The sequence below is a fragment of the Bufo bufo genome, chromosome 4, assembly GCF_905171765.1.
Source record: "Bufo bufo chromosome 4, aBufBuf1.1, whole genome shotgun sequence".
In the NCBI taxonomy this organism is placed as follows: Eukaryota; Metazoa; Chordata; class Amphibia; order Anura; family Bufonidae; genus Bufo; species Bufo bufo.
The window spans coordinates 482,444,634-482,456,824 of NC_053392.1; the positions used below are offsets into that span (position 1 = coordinate 482,444,634).

The 12,191-nt window shown below is 41.0% G+C and overlaps 1 protein-coding gene across 2 annotated transcripts in view; it reads left to right on the forward strand.

Annotated features, from left to right (window-relative positions):
- The window catches only part of HEATR5B (HEAT repeat containing 5B), a 94,157-nt gene that overhangs the window by 4,390 nt on the left and 77,576 nt on the right, over positions 1-12,191 (forward strand). The window contains exons 3-6 of one of the 2 annotated variants that reach the window (XM_040429542.1): positions 488-699; positions 3,907-4,015; positions 4,680-4,829; positions 5,058-5,229. In XM_040429542.1, coding sequence (XP_040285476.1) covers positions 488-699; positions 3,907-4,015; positions 4,680-4,829; positions 5,058-5,229 — 643 coding nt within the window. The remainder of the gene's footprint in view (positions 1-487; positions 700-3,906; positions 4,016-4,679; positions 4,830-5,057; positions 5,230-12,191) is intronic. The other variant, XM_040429543.1, reaches the window with a different exon arrangement.

Consider the following 12,191-nt stretch of genomic DNA (forward strand, 5'->3'; position numbering starts at 1 on the left):
GGGTTTCTGTGCTCTTGACCATCTATATTAGTTTGTATAGCGGCAGTCAGATACAACCATCGTGCTGAAACCTGTTTTCGTTTCTGCTCAGTGCGGTGCGTTGCTTCTTAGTGTTGCCCAGTGATGGGTGCGATGAGTGTCACTTATTTTTTACACTGATCTGACCCTGTTTTGAATTAAATTTCATTGTCTTGCCATTCTTGTTTCTTCCTGTCAGTTGCATGTACATGTGGTTCTCCTCAATATCATATACAAAATAAAATATAGAAATGAGACAACCCTAATAAGAACATCAATAAAATTCATAAAGTTAAATATTGCTCTATTGATGTTCATAGACATTCATGCGAACGATGAACAGTGTCTTATATTAGAAGTATTGTAAAGCGGCCGTGTAGCGAGTCTCAACCCAAAAGTTCCTATTTGGCTATACGTAGTACTATAATTACACCCATCACGTTGTATATCATCTTTATTCTTCTCACAGACCGACATTAAGGAAAATCAGAAAAAGCTTGTGGAGCAGCTGACCGGACTCATCAGTAGTTCCCCTGGGCCACCTACACGCAAGCTACTAGCCAAGAATCTTGCTACTCTCTACAGTATTGGGGACACCTACACTGTGTTCCAAACACTCGACAAGTGCAATGAAATGATCAAGAGCAAAGATGACACTGCTGCCTATCTCCCAACCAAGCTGTAAGTCTTCCACCCTTGGATGTGTTCTTGGGTATCTGTATAGTGTCAATCTTCTGCTTGGTAGTACGGCTTTTTGTGATAACCCGTCCCATTATTTTAGGGCATGCAGTCACGGCAAAACAAATTAATATTATTTTTGATGTTTTACTACTTTTGCACAATTAAATCAATAGTTTTTTTCGCATTGCCATATTCTGAGACCAAATGTTTTTTTTTATTTATTTTTTTATGACCTCAATTACCTAGATAACAGTTATCTTTGCAGTGGGGTGTCAGGTGTATTGGTACAGGTGCTCATGGCATTGGCTTAGCTCCTGAATCCATGCATTTTTGGCGCTGTGTGCAAGAGCTACTAACTGCCAGCGCCATAAATTTAAAGATTGGTCCTTTCTTTTTGACTCAAGATATCCTGAGGGGTGTGGTGTGAGAGGACCAGCTTTAAAAAAAAAAACTTTTGCTTTACTCACAAGACCCAACAGATCAGCATGAAAGATTTTATTTTCATAGCTGGTCCTCTGGCTTCAGACATCGAAGGATCTCTTAAAAGGGTTGGCTCATCTTGTACATTGAGGGCATATTGCCCCCAATGTCTGCTAAGTGTGGGTCCCAACTCTTTAGAACAGAGCCCACAAAGTGAAGGATGGTGGCCGCGCATGCACTAATTTCTATGGGATGATCGAGCCCTAGCAATTAGCTGTGCTCTGAGGGCAACTGCTAAGGGAAATGAAGCATTACACCGTTCCTATACAAATCCATGAGCTGTTTTTGTAATTCATGGAGGAGACGAAAAAACGAGAGAGATTCATTTTGTAGCCGATCTCTGCTTCTAAACAAGGAAATACTCTTTATTAAAGGGGAAGGGGGGAGAACTTTTAAACAAAAAAAGAGGCAAAATGGTTTAGAAATAAAAAAAAGAAGCTGTCCTCCTGCTCTCCAACATCTGCTTCCAGCTCGAAACTCAGGAAATGGCAGATGCCTGCTCAGCCAATTACTGGCCACAGCGGTGACCCACCTCCCCCTGTGATTGGCTGAGTCGGCATCTCCAGCCATTCCTGTGCATCGAGCCAGGAAGTGGAGAACAGCAGGGAGGGGAATGGTGAGCAGTGCTTCTTTTTTTTAATTTTTAACCTGCGCCTTTTATTTTTAAATCTTTCCCTCAGAAAACCACTTTAACCCAGAATTGATAGGATATTTGAAAATGGATTTCCTAAACCACCCAACTCCTTTAAAGTGTAACATTCATAATGTATTGACCAATTTATAATGATTCTCATATTAAGTCCAGTTTCTTCAAAAGTAACCTAAATGCTTTGAAAGTTGATAACTTTCCCAAGGAAGGACTGAGTGCTTCTCTGAAGTCAACCTGCCATATCAGGTTTGTCATTCAGCAACCAAAATAGTTTCCATTCAAGAAAAAGAAAAAAAAAACTTTGCCAGAGTCTTTAACCCCTTGAAGTCCCAGAAATGATTCTAAAATAGCAGTATTTGAAACTGGTAGTAAAACATTTCCGGTTGCATATTTCTATCTTGGAGAATTCCTTGTAGAGGAAATGTCTGTGGATGCTGGGTAGTTACATCCGATTTGCTATGTATTATGTGATAATATGTTACAAATTATTAGCAGGCACTCTTACATATGGAGTACGTATTTATTATCTAAAATCATATGTTAAAAATCCACACACACAAAAATATAAATAAAATATTCAGGAGTTAAATATAGCAGCATAGATAATTAATAAGCGTATTCACTATTAAAGACTGTAGTTGATCCTCCAGAATATTCACAGTTTGATAAATGTATATCCGGTGCCTCTACAAAATGTTCGTATGGGCTTTTTGCCCCCTTTTTGTCTTTTTAATAAAATTGTAATAAGGTCCAATAGGTCTTTATCTTGCTCTCACTGATGAAGGGACTACGGGTCCCGAAACGCGTTTAAGGAAGTCGGGGACTAACTTTTCAGTTTGCAAGCAAGATAAAGACCTATTGGACCTTATTACAATTCTATTAAAAGACAAAAGGGATCAACAAGCCCATACGAACATTTTGTAGAGGCACCGGATTCGATCTATCGCATTGTTTCCTGGATACCATCACTCTATACTGCTACAACGCCGGTCACGTGGGGGGAATCCCAGTGAGGTCAACGCTGACGTCTGTCTTCACAATCGGAGACTACGCGCGCTGCCTCACTCCACGTGGGACGCCGGAGGTTTGCGTACAGGCACATACAGCAGACGAAACTTACGGGACTGGGAAGAGGGAGAGAGTCAGTAAATTTTCAAAGCATTGGCACCAAACATATAATGAAGGACTTAAGTGCTGGGGTAAATGGGTTTCAGGCCGGTGTACCTAGACCTAAAGACCCGAAAAAGTACCGAAGAACACGTGGGACACCACGTCTAGGTACACCGGCCTGAAACCCATTTACCCCAGCACGTAAGTCCTTCATTATATGTTTGGTGCCAATGCTTTGAAAATTTACTGACTATACTGGACACAGTGGTTGAATTGACTTTGCTATATCTTTTGGTGCCGATTCTATTAATCTCGCTAGTCTTACAGCTGTCTTAAGGTTTGCTATATGTCCAAAGTCTTGATGCCGATTCTACAAATCTTGTTGGTTTCACAGCTGTCCTAAGGACATTGATTAAACACAGAGTTCCTTATATATTTTTTAATTGATGGAAGATTGACAATTTCACAATACTACTACTACTGTCGATATGGGGACATATCAGTGTCCTAGTGATATACATTTATCGAACTGTGAATATTTGGATCTGGAGGATCAACTACTGTCTTTAATAGTGAATACGCTTATTAATTATCTATGCTGCTATATTTAACTCCTGAATATTTTATTTATTTTTATGTGTGTGTGGTTTTTAACATATGGTTTTAGCTAATAAATACGTACTCCATATGTAAGAGTGCCTGCTAATAATGTGTAACATATTACCTTTTTAGACTGGGTGAGTCTTTAGCAGCTTGCACCTTATTCATTCATACTCTTGGTAGAGCAACCCAACACGATACTCTCCTCCTGTTATGTGATAATCTTGTGGGTTTACCAGTCATGGGCATGAATGCCAAGTAATTAGCGTTTCACACAATGATGCAGTAGTCGTTTTCCAGCATGTGTACTCTTTGTTAAGGTGTATTACAGTTTGTTACAAAGTTGTAATGTCTTATGTCTATTGTAGGGCTGCCGTTGCTTGCGTGGGAGCATTTTATAAAAAGATGGGCAGGATGTTGGGAAGCACCTTCCATGATACTGTGAATAATCTCCTTAAGTCATTAAAAAGTGCAGAGGTAAGTGCCTTGCTGCTGTCCCATTTTTTTGTGTTTTGGGCCTTATTCACACCTGTATTTTTTGAATTTTATTTTTTTACCATTTCTAATGAGTGCCAGGTTCGTCATTTGACTGATACCACCTGTGTCCAGCGGACGCCTTTGAGTTATAATGGAGTCTGTTGTGCGATTTGTACTTTTGACAGGAAAATTAGCACTGCATGTTGGGGTGGAGGGAGGTAGATACAGTTCTTAGAGGGTTGTCTGGGCTACAGATATTGACTGTCTATCCTCAGGATAGGTCATCAGTATCAGATTGGTGGGGGTCCGACACCAGGCATCCCCCACCAAAGAACTGTTTTGGCCAGGCACTGGACACAATATATGGTGGACGGAACTGCAAGCAGAAGGCTCTGTCCATTGTGCAGAGTACAGCAGTGGTATACTGCAGCTCAGCTTGTATTCAGGCTATTACACAGTGGACGAAGCGTTCTGCTTCTCCGTGCACTGTACAATTTACGCCTCCATCATCGGCCACAAACAGGGTATGCCAGATGTCTGACCACTTTAATACTGGGTAAGTACATTTCCTCAAATGACCAAACTGCTTAAAAAATACATTGCCTTCTGATGGTAGTTTAGAAACTATTTTCAGAAATCATTGACTTACCTTCATTTTGCCAAGTCACAGGGTCGAAGTGATATCTTGATGAGTCTGCAAAAAGTTCTCAGTGGTCTTGGAGGAGCTGCAGCGTCCAGTCACCGAGACATTTACAAAAATACTCGATCTCTTTTGACAGACAGATCCATGGCTGTTAGATGTGCCGTCGCCAAGGTAAGTAACTGCATACTCTTTATTATTATTATTTTTTTGGGCAACCATTGGACTACCATTTGGCACCTGGGTACTGAAATGCTGTGTAGAATCAGAGTTCAGTAAGCGTCATGCAGCATTCTGGTTACCGGTTGTAGAGTTAATATATATCCATGTTATTGTTTTTTTGTGTCTTTCATTCACTTACCTTATATCTGTGAAATTATAGCATGTTATATATTTCTGCAGTGTTTGCTGGAGCTGCAGAGTGAGGCCGTATTTATGTGGACAGCGGAGTTGGAGAATGTAGCCACACTATGTTTCAAGGCACTTGAAGGTTCCAATTATGGGGTCAGGGTTGCAGTGTCGAAACTTCTGGGAACGGTTATGGCTACTGCTTTAATGCCAAAACAGGCAGCAGGTAGGTTATGAATGTATAAGTATAAGAATATTTATGGCTGAAGATTTACATCTGAATACTGCATTAGACACTGATAAATGCAGTCCATTCACAGCAGTATACAGAGAAAATCTTCAACTTCAAACCAAATTAACCCCTTCCGGAACTCCATCGGAAGTCCGGTCTTTAAAGATGGTGCCCGCTTGTGAGTCCAGCAGACTCAATAACTGCCAAGTTTCTGCTGTTTTCAACACCAGAGGTCCAGGGCTAATGTCTGCTATCAGCGGTAATGCTGATCGCAGGCATTATCTAGGAGCGCTAAATCCCATTGCTGAGATCGGGAAATGTGTCCCATACTAGTAACAGACCTGAGCCTGTACAAGACTTACAAGCAGATTACGAGTATATTCCATTGCTGGCAAGCATGTGGCAGCACAGCATTGGAATATTCTGGAAACTGTATTCTGTAATGCATAAACATCCATTACAGAACACAAGTTGCAATCTAAAGACTGCATGTTATAATCACCTAGGGCAGTGGTGGTGAACCTATGGCACAGGTGCGAGAGGCGGCACTCAGAGCCCTCTCTGTGGACACCCGAACCCTGGAAAAAGTCTATGGTGTACTAATATGCCTTAGACTTTTCCTGCCATTCATCAGCACAGGGCGCACTATGAACAGCACAGGCAGCGCACTGAATGTAGGCAGGATATTATAGCTAAATGATAAAGTACATGGAGGATATACTATACTGGACTGTAGTATACAGGGTAAATTACCATGTTGGCACTTTGCAATAAATAAGTGGGTTTTGGGTTGCAGTTTGGGCACTCGGTCTGTAAAAGGTTCACCATCCATGACCTAGGGTAACTTTAAAAAAAGTTTAAAAAAATATATATATTATTTAAAAAATATGAAAAAAATACAAATTCAAATCAATACAAAAAATATGAATAAAAAAATAAACAATAAAAAAAAAATGGAAACATCATGGGCATCGCCACGTCCAAAAAACGCCCTTGCTATTAAAATATAAAAGTATTCCCATATGGTTAAATGAGAGAGAAAAGAAAATAACAGAAAAAAAAGGTTTGTGAAGTTTCTCCTGTTACTGAAAGGGGTTATCCATGGCTATAAACTTCCCTCCCCCTCCCCCCTCAATAAGCCGGGCCCCTCACAATGAATATACTTACCTGGCTCCCTGCACTGCCGCTGCAGCTTCTTCCTGTGCGTGGATGAAAACATCCAGTGTCGGGGTGGGGCAGGTGGCTGCCAATGGTAGATGGGGACAAGCCTCCCTAGCATCGAGGGTGACGCTAGGGAAGCTCGTCCCTGCCTGCCGTTGGCTGCTTTCCCCCGACACCAGATGTTTTCATCCGCGCATGGGGAGACGCGGCGGTGAGGGGACCAGGAGCGGCACGGGGAGCCGGGTAAGTATATTCAATGTGAGGAGCCTGGCATATGGGGGGGGGCAGTTTATAGCATTGAATAACCCCTTTAAACTTAGGAATTCTGTATACAAAACTAAGCACTTAGCACCAAGCTATAGGATTACCACATGGAGACACATGTTTTCTCTATGCTTACAAGCTTACACATATTACTGGTGTCTTTATAATCATATATTGGACTCGTGAATAAAGCAGTAATATGTACAGTCGTGGACAAATGTTTTGAGAATGACAAAAATATTAGTTTTCACAAAGTTTGCTGCTAAACTGCTTTTAGATCTTTGTTTCAGTTGTTTCTGTGATGTAGTGAAATATAATTACACGCACTTCATACGTTTCAAAGGCTTTTATCGACAATTACATGATATTTATGCAAAGAGTCAGTATTTGCAGTGTTGGCCCTTCTTTTTCAGGACCTCTGCAATTCGACTGGGCATGCTCTCAATCAACTTCTGGGCCAATTCCTGACTGATAGCAACCCATTCTTTCATAATCACTTCTTGGAGTTTGTCAGAATTAGTGGGTTTTTGTTTGTCCACCCGCCTCTTGAGGATTGACCATAAGTTCTCAATGGGATTAAGATCTGGGGAGTTTCCAGGCCATGGACCCAAAATGTCAACGTTTTGGTCCCCGAGCCACTTAGTTATCACTTTTGCCTTATGGCACGGTGCTCCATAGTGCTGGAAAATGCATTGTTCTTCACCAAACTGTTGTTGGCCGTGAGCCTACACGGGGACACAGTGAGTAACACTAAGTTCAGTGGAACTATACTGATTTTCTGCATGAGAGACGGCACAGGTACTGTGATCACAGACGTGCTGGACAAGTGACTTTGAATCTGAGACCGTTACAGGTGCTGGACAATTTATTCATGGTTCAAAATACAGACCACATCTGACTATCCTTGATCCCCTATCCTATACGTTGGAGCAATCATATGCATTTAGGATTATGTGGGATACATGCCATTGAATCCTCCTAAACATAGTATTTTATGCAAATATACCACTGTATATATCTCAAACACACCTACTCTGCTTTGGCATAGACGCCTGCGATCTAATAGCCTTACCCAACAGGGAGGGACACGGATGCAGCCTGCTGTGCCCAGCATTTGAGATCCTTTTATATTAGAGATATATATTCATTTGGTATACATATATGTTTTATGTTTTTTATGTCATTTTTATGAATTTTACTCTGATGTACACAGAATATAGCTTATCTAACGCTTATTGTTTAATAAATAATTTTAATTTACTTCCACGCATATTCCGATTGTTTTGAGTGCCGGTTCTATCCAAATCTATATTTATCTACCAGAACCAAGGGGTGTTTTTTTGAACTTGTGCACCTGTCGTGACAAATCAGAGTGAGCCACCTGCTTAGCACTTTCTGTATATCATTGTCATACCCCTTAATTAAGCGGGTAGAGCACCTCTGATTTAGCCATGGACTTTTGGAATCACGTGGAATTGAAACGGCAGACAGCTGAAGCCTATAATTTTGAAGGGAATGTGAACAATGAACACCTTAATAAACCCACACTAGCGGGAACATTTAAAGAATTAGAACACCTGTTACAAAAACAGTTAAAACAATACTGGGAGGTACATTCATTGAGACAATTTATAGAACAAGGGAAAATTCCCAGAGGGCTGTTGCTTAATAAAATACCAGCACAAGACCTCTGTTGTGAATCCTTTAACCAAGAATGGGAGAAATTACTATTCTCACAATCTATCTCATTGATACATCTAATAATAAAAAGGAGAATGGAAATATTAGAAAATTTAAACCTTGAAATAGCCAAATATAAACAGCTGCTTGAAAAATTCCCCAAAGATAGTGAATTTGAGGAATGGGAAGAAAAATTATGTAAGGGCCTAGATCGGACAGAACTGGAAATAATGAACAAAAAAACAAAGAAATATAAGAACTTTCCTAAACCCCGATTTGATCCACCGCAGTCACAAGTGGAGGTATCAAATATAGAGAGAGAGTTATATCCACAAGAGAGAGGATTGGAGGGAGGACAAAATACCAACTATAGTCAGGGAGGATATAATATACCAACACATAATAGATATGAAACATTACAAGATAAGTATTTTTTAGACAGGACCCCACCACATCACAAGCCACGGATAAGACACAGATCACCTTCACTAAGATTAAATCAACACTCACAGACACCATTAAGGAATCACATACGTCAAACCCCACCAACCCATCCATACAATCTGAGACAGCGGAATCAGTCCCCAATATACTATCAACAACCATACAAACGACCGTACAGGGGACAACACCATCAATATCAACACACAAAATCAGAGAAAGAAAGACAAGAAGAGGACAGAGGAAGAAGGGGGAGAGACAGAAGGAGAAATTAATAAATTCATTAGATTCAATAGTTAATATAAGTTCTACCGTACTCACAAATACACAAATGAAACTCCTAGACAAAGGATTAAAATTTGCACCCACATCCAAACTCAACAAGTTCGACACATATATAGGTCTCCAAAAATTTATGAGGAAATTATGTCTACGGAAATATTTCCAAAAAAATCCCAGCATAGCAGAATCTCCAACACGAGATGATAATGAGAATAGGGGAGGAGTACAACATACTAATCTGAAGAATAAATCACGGAAATTCCCAAAAAATGAGATTGGCCATGATATGGCAACATTTCAAAGATCAATTGAAAAATGATCTGAGAAAAATCAAAGATAGACAGAGCCAAAGAAATAATTTAACAGGGGGAGAAATTCGGGCCATCAAAGAACTGCAGAAACAGGAGAACATCACAATACGCCCCGCAGACAAGGGCGGGGCCATTGTAGTTATGAATACCACACAGTATGTAGATGAGTGTCTTAGACAATTGGAAGACACCACGACATACAAAAAACTAAAAGTAGATCCAGGTCAGGAATTCAATAAAAGTCTCACAAATTACTGCGATAGAGGTGTAAGTGACAAGATATTGTCTGATCAGGAACGGAACTTTATTTTGGGCACGCAGGGAAGACTTCCAGTCTTCTACTGCCTGCCCAAAATCCATAAAAATTTGGAACAGCCACCTGGACGTCCCATAATATCTGGGATAGGATCTATGACCTCGAATCTCTCCCAATACATTGATGTATTATTACAACCTGTGGTGAGGAGAACTAGGTCGTATATTCGAGATACCACAGATATTGTTGGGACGCTAGAGGGTTTGGATGTAGAACCAGGCTGGATCATTGGGACATTAGATGTCCAGTCTCTCTATACCAGCATAAGACATGACCAAGGTATAGCAGCAGTGAAGTGACAACTAGAAATAGATGGGACCTTATGCCCTAAACAAATTGAATTCCTGATGGAGGGTATTCAATTTATTCTCCACCACAATTATTTTTATTTTGAGGGCGGTCACTATTTGCAGCTGTGTGGGACGGCCATGGGGACCAGGTTCGCCCCCAGTTATGCAAATTTATTTTTGGCACAGTGGGAACATGAAAACATCACCCCCAAACTGGGGACGGACCTGGCCCTATGGCGTCGCTACATAGATGACGTCCTGTTTGTATGGAGAAAAGATGAACATCAATTGCAAGAATTCTTAGAGGCCCTGAATCATAATGACAAAAACTTAATTTTTCTGTCCAAAATTAAAGAAACATCTATAGAGTTTCTGGACATCCAGATTACACAATGTGACAACAAATACAGGTGTAATACCCATTATAAACCAACAGCTAAAAATAGCTTTATACCATTCACAAGCTGCCACCTGCCCCAGTGGCTACTAAATATTCCCTCAGGGCAATTCCGCCGTATAAAGCGAAATTGTACCGAGGAAGTGGATTTCGAAATTGAGGCCCTTAAAATGAAAGAACAGTTGGAATGTAAAGGTTACCCCGAAAAAGTCCTGACAGATGCTCTGGTAAAAATAAGGGAAACAGAGAGAGAAACCTTTTTTCAGCCAAATACTCACAAAAACACAAATAAGGAAGGGGAATTGAGAATAATCTTACCTTACAGTTCACAATCTAAACAAATACGGCACATCATAAATCAACACTGGCACTTTCTATTAAGAGATAAGGTCATTGGACCCATGTTGCACACTTCCCCACTTATCACTTTCACCAAGGCACCCAACCTAGGTCTAAAAATAGCACCTTCAATAAACAATCACAAGAAAAAAGAAGCACCTACACTCCAAAAATGGCTGAATATGAATGGGTTTTATAGATGTGGGAGGTGTTCGGGGTGTAAAAACTCAACATTCCCAAAAAAGATAAGTAAGGTCCAATCCACTCAAAATGAATTTAGTTTGGATATTAAGGGTTGCCTGACATGTGACTCCTCCAGTGTTGTCTACCTTTTCCAGTGCCCCTGCCAGAAACAATACATTGGCAGAACTCAAAGACCCTTGAGAGTGAGAATAACAGAACATCTAAACATTAGAAAAGGATACGAAAATCATTCTCTATCCAAACACTTTAAATTGTCACACAATAGTGACCCCAAGGGCTTTTCTTTTGTGGCCCTGGAAAAGGTGGACATACACTGGAGGGGAGGGAATCACATTATGAGAATGTCACGGGCTGAGTCCAGAAGAATCTATGATTTTGGCAGTCTCCTCCCTGCGGGTTTAAACTCAGACTTGGAGATTTTTGGTTTTATTTAGATTACAAGATGTCAGTCATCTACAGCAGCATAGATGAAAATAGAGATGGATTGTGAAGATGAGGGTATGATTTTGAGAAATGGAAAATATAGTAACACCTATGGAATTGAAAATCCCCTAAATAGAATGAAGATAAAACCATTTTATTTATATATATATATATATATATAAATAAAAAAACTTTTTCGAATTTTTTCAAAAAAACGCATCCCCAGAAAAAACGCACACAAAAAACCGCACAAGGAAAACCGCAATCATGGCACTGTTTAGGGGAGGGGGGATCTGTGGATGGCACTGTTTAGGGGGGATCAGTGGATGGCACTGTTTAGGGGGGAGATCTGTGTGGGTGGCACTGTTTAGGGGAGGGGGGATCTGTGGATGGCACTGTAGGGGGATCTGTGGATGGCACTGCCTACCATCCACAGACCACAGATCCCCCTACAGTGCCATCCACAGATCCCCCTCCCCGACGCTCACAGCAGAAGTCAGTCACTTCATTTCTCATTGCTGAGCTCTTTACTTATTATTTTGATATCTCTGAGTCTCTGACTCTTACTTTGGCTTAGCTCCGGTAACAACAGCAGGCAGTGCAGGCGGCGTTCACTCACTGATGTCACGCGCCTGCTCCGCCTAGTGGGAGGAGCAGACGCGTGACGTCAGTGACAGTGAGTGAGCGCCGCCCCCCGCACTGCCTGCTCTGCTATTACCGGAGTACGGAGCTAAGGCCTCTTTCACACTTGCGTTGTCCGGATCCGGCGTGTACTCCACTTGCCGGAATTACACGCCGGATCCGGAAAAACGCAAGTGTACTGAAAGCATTTGAAGACGGAACCGTCT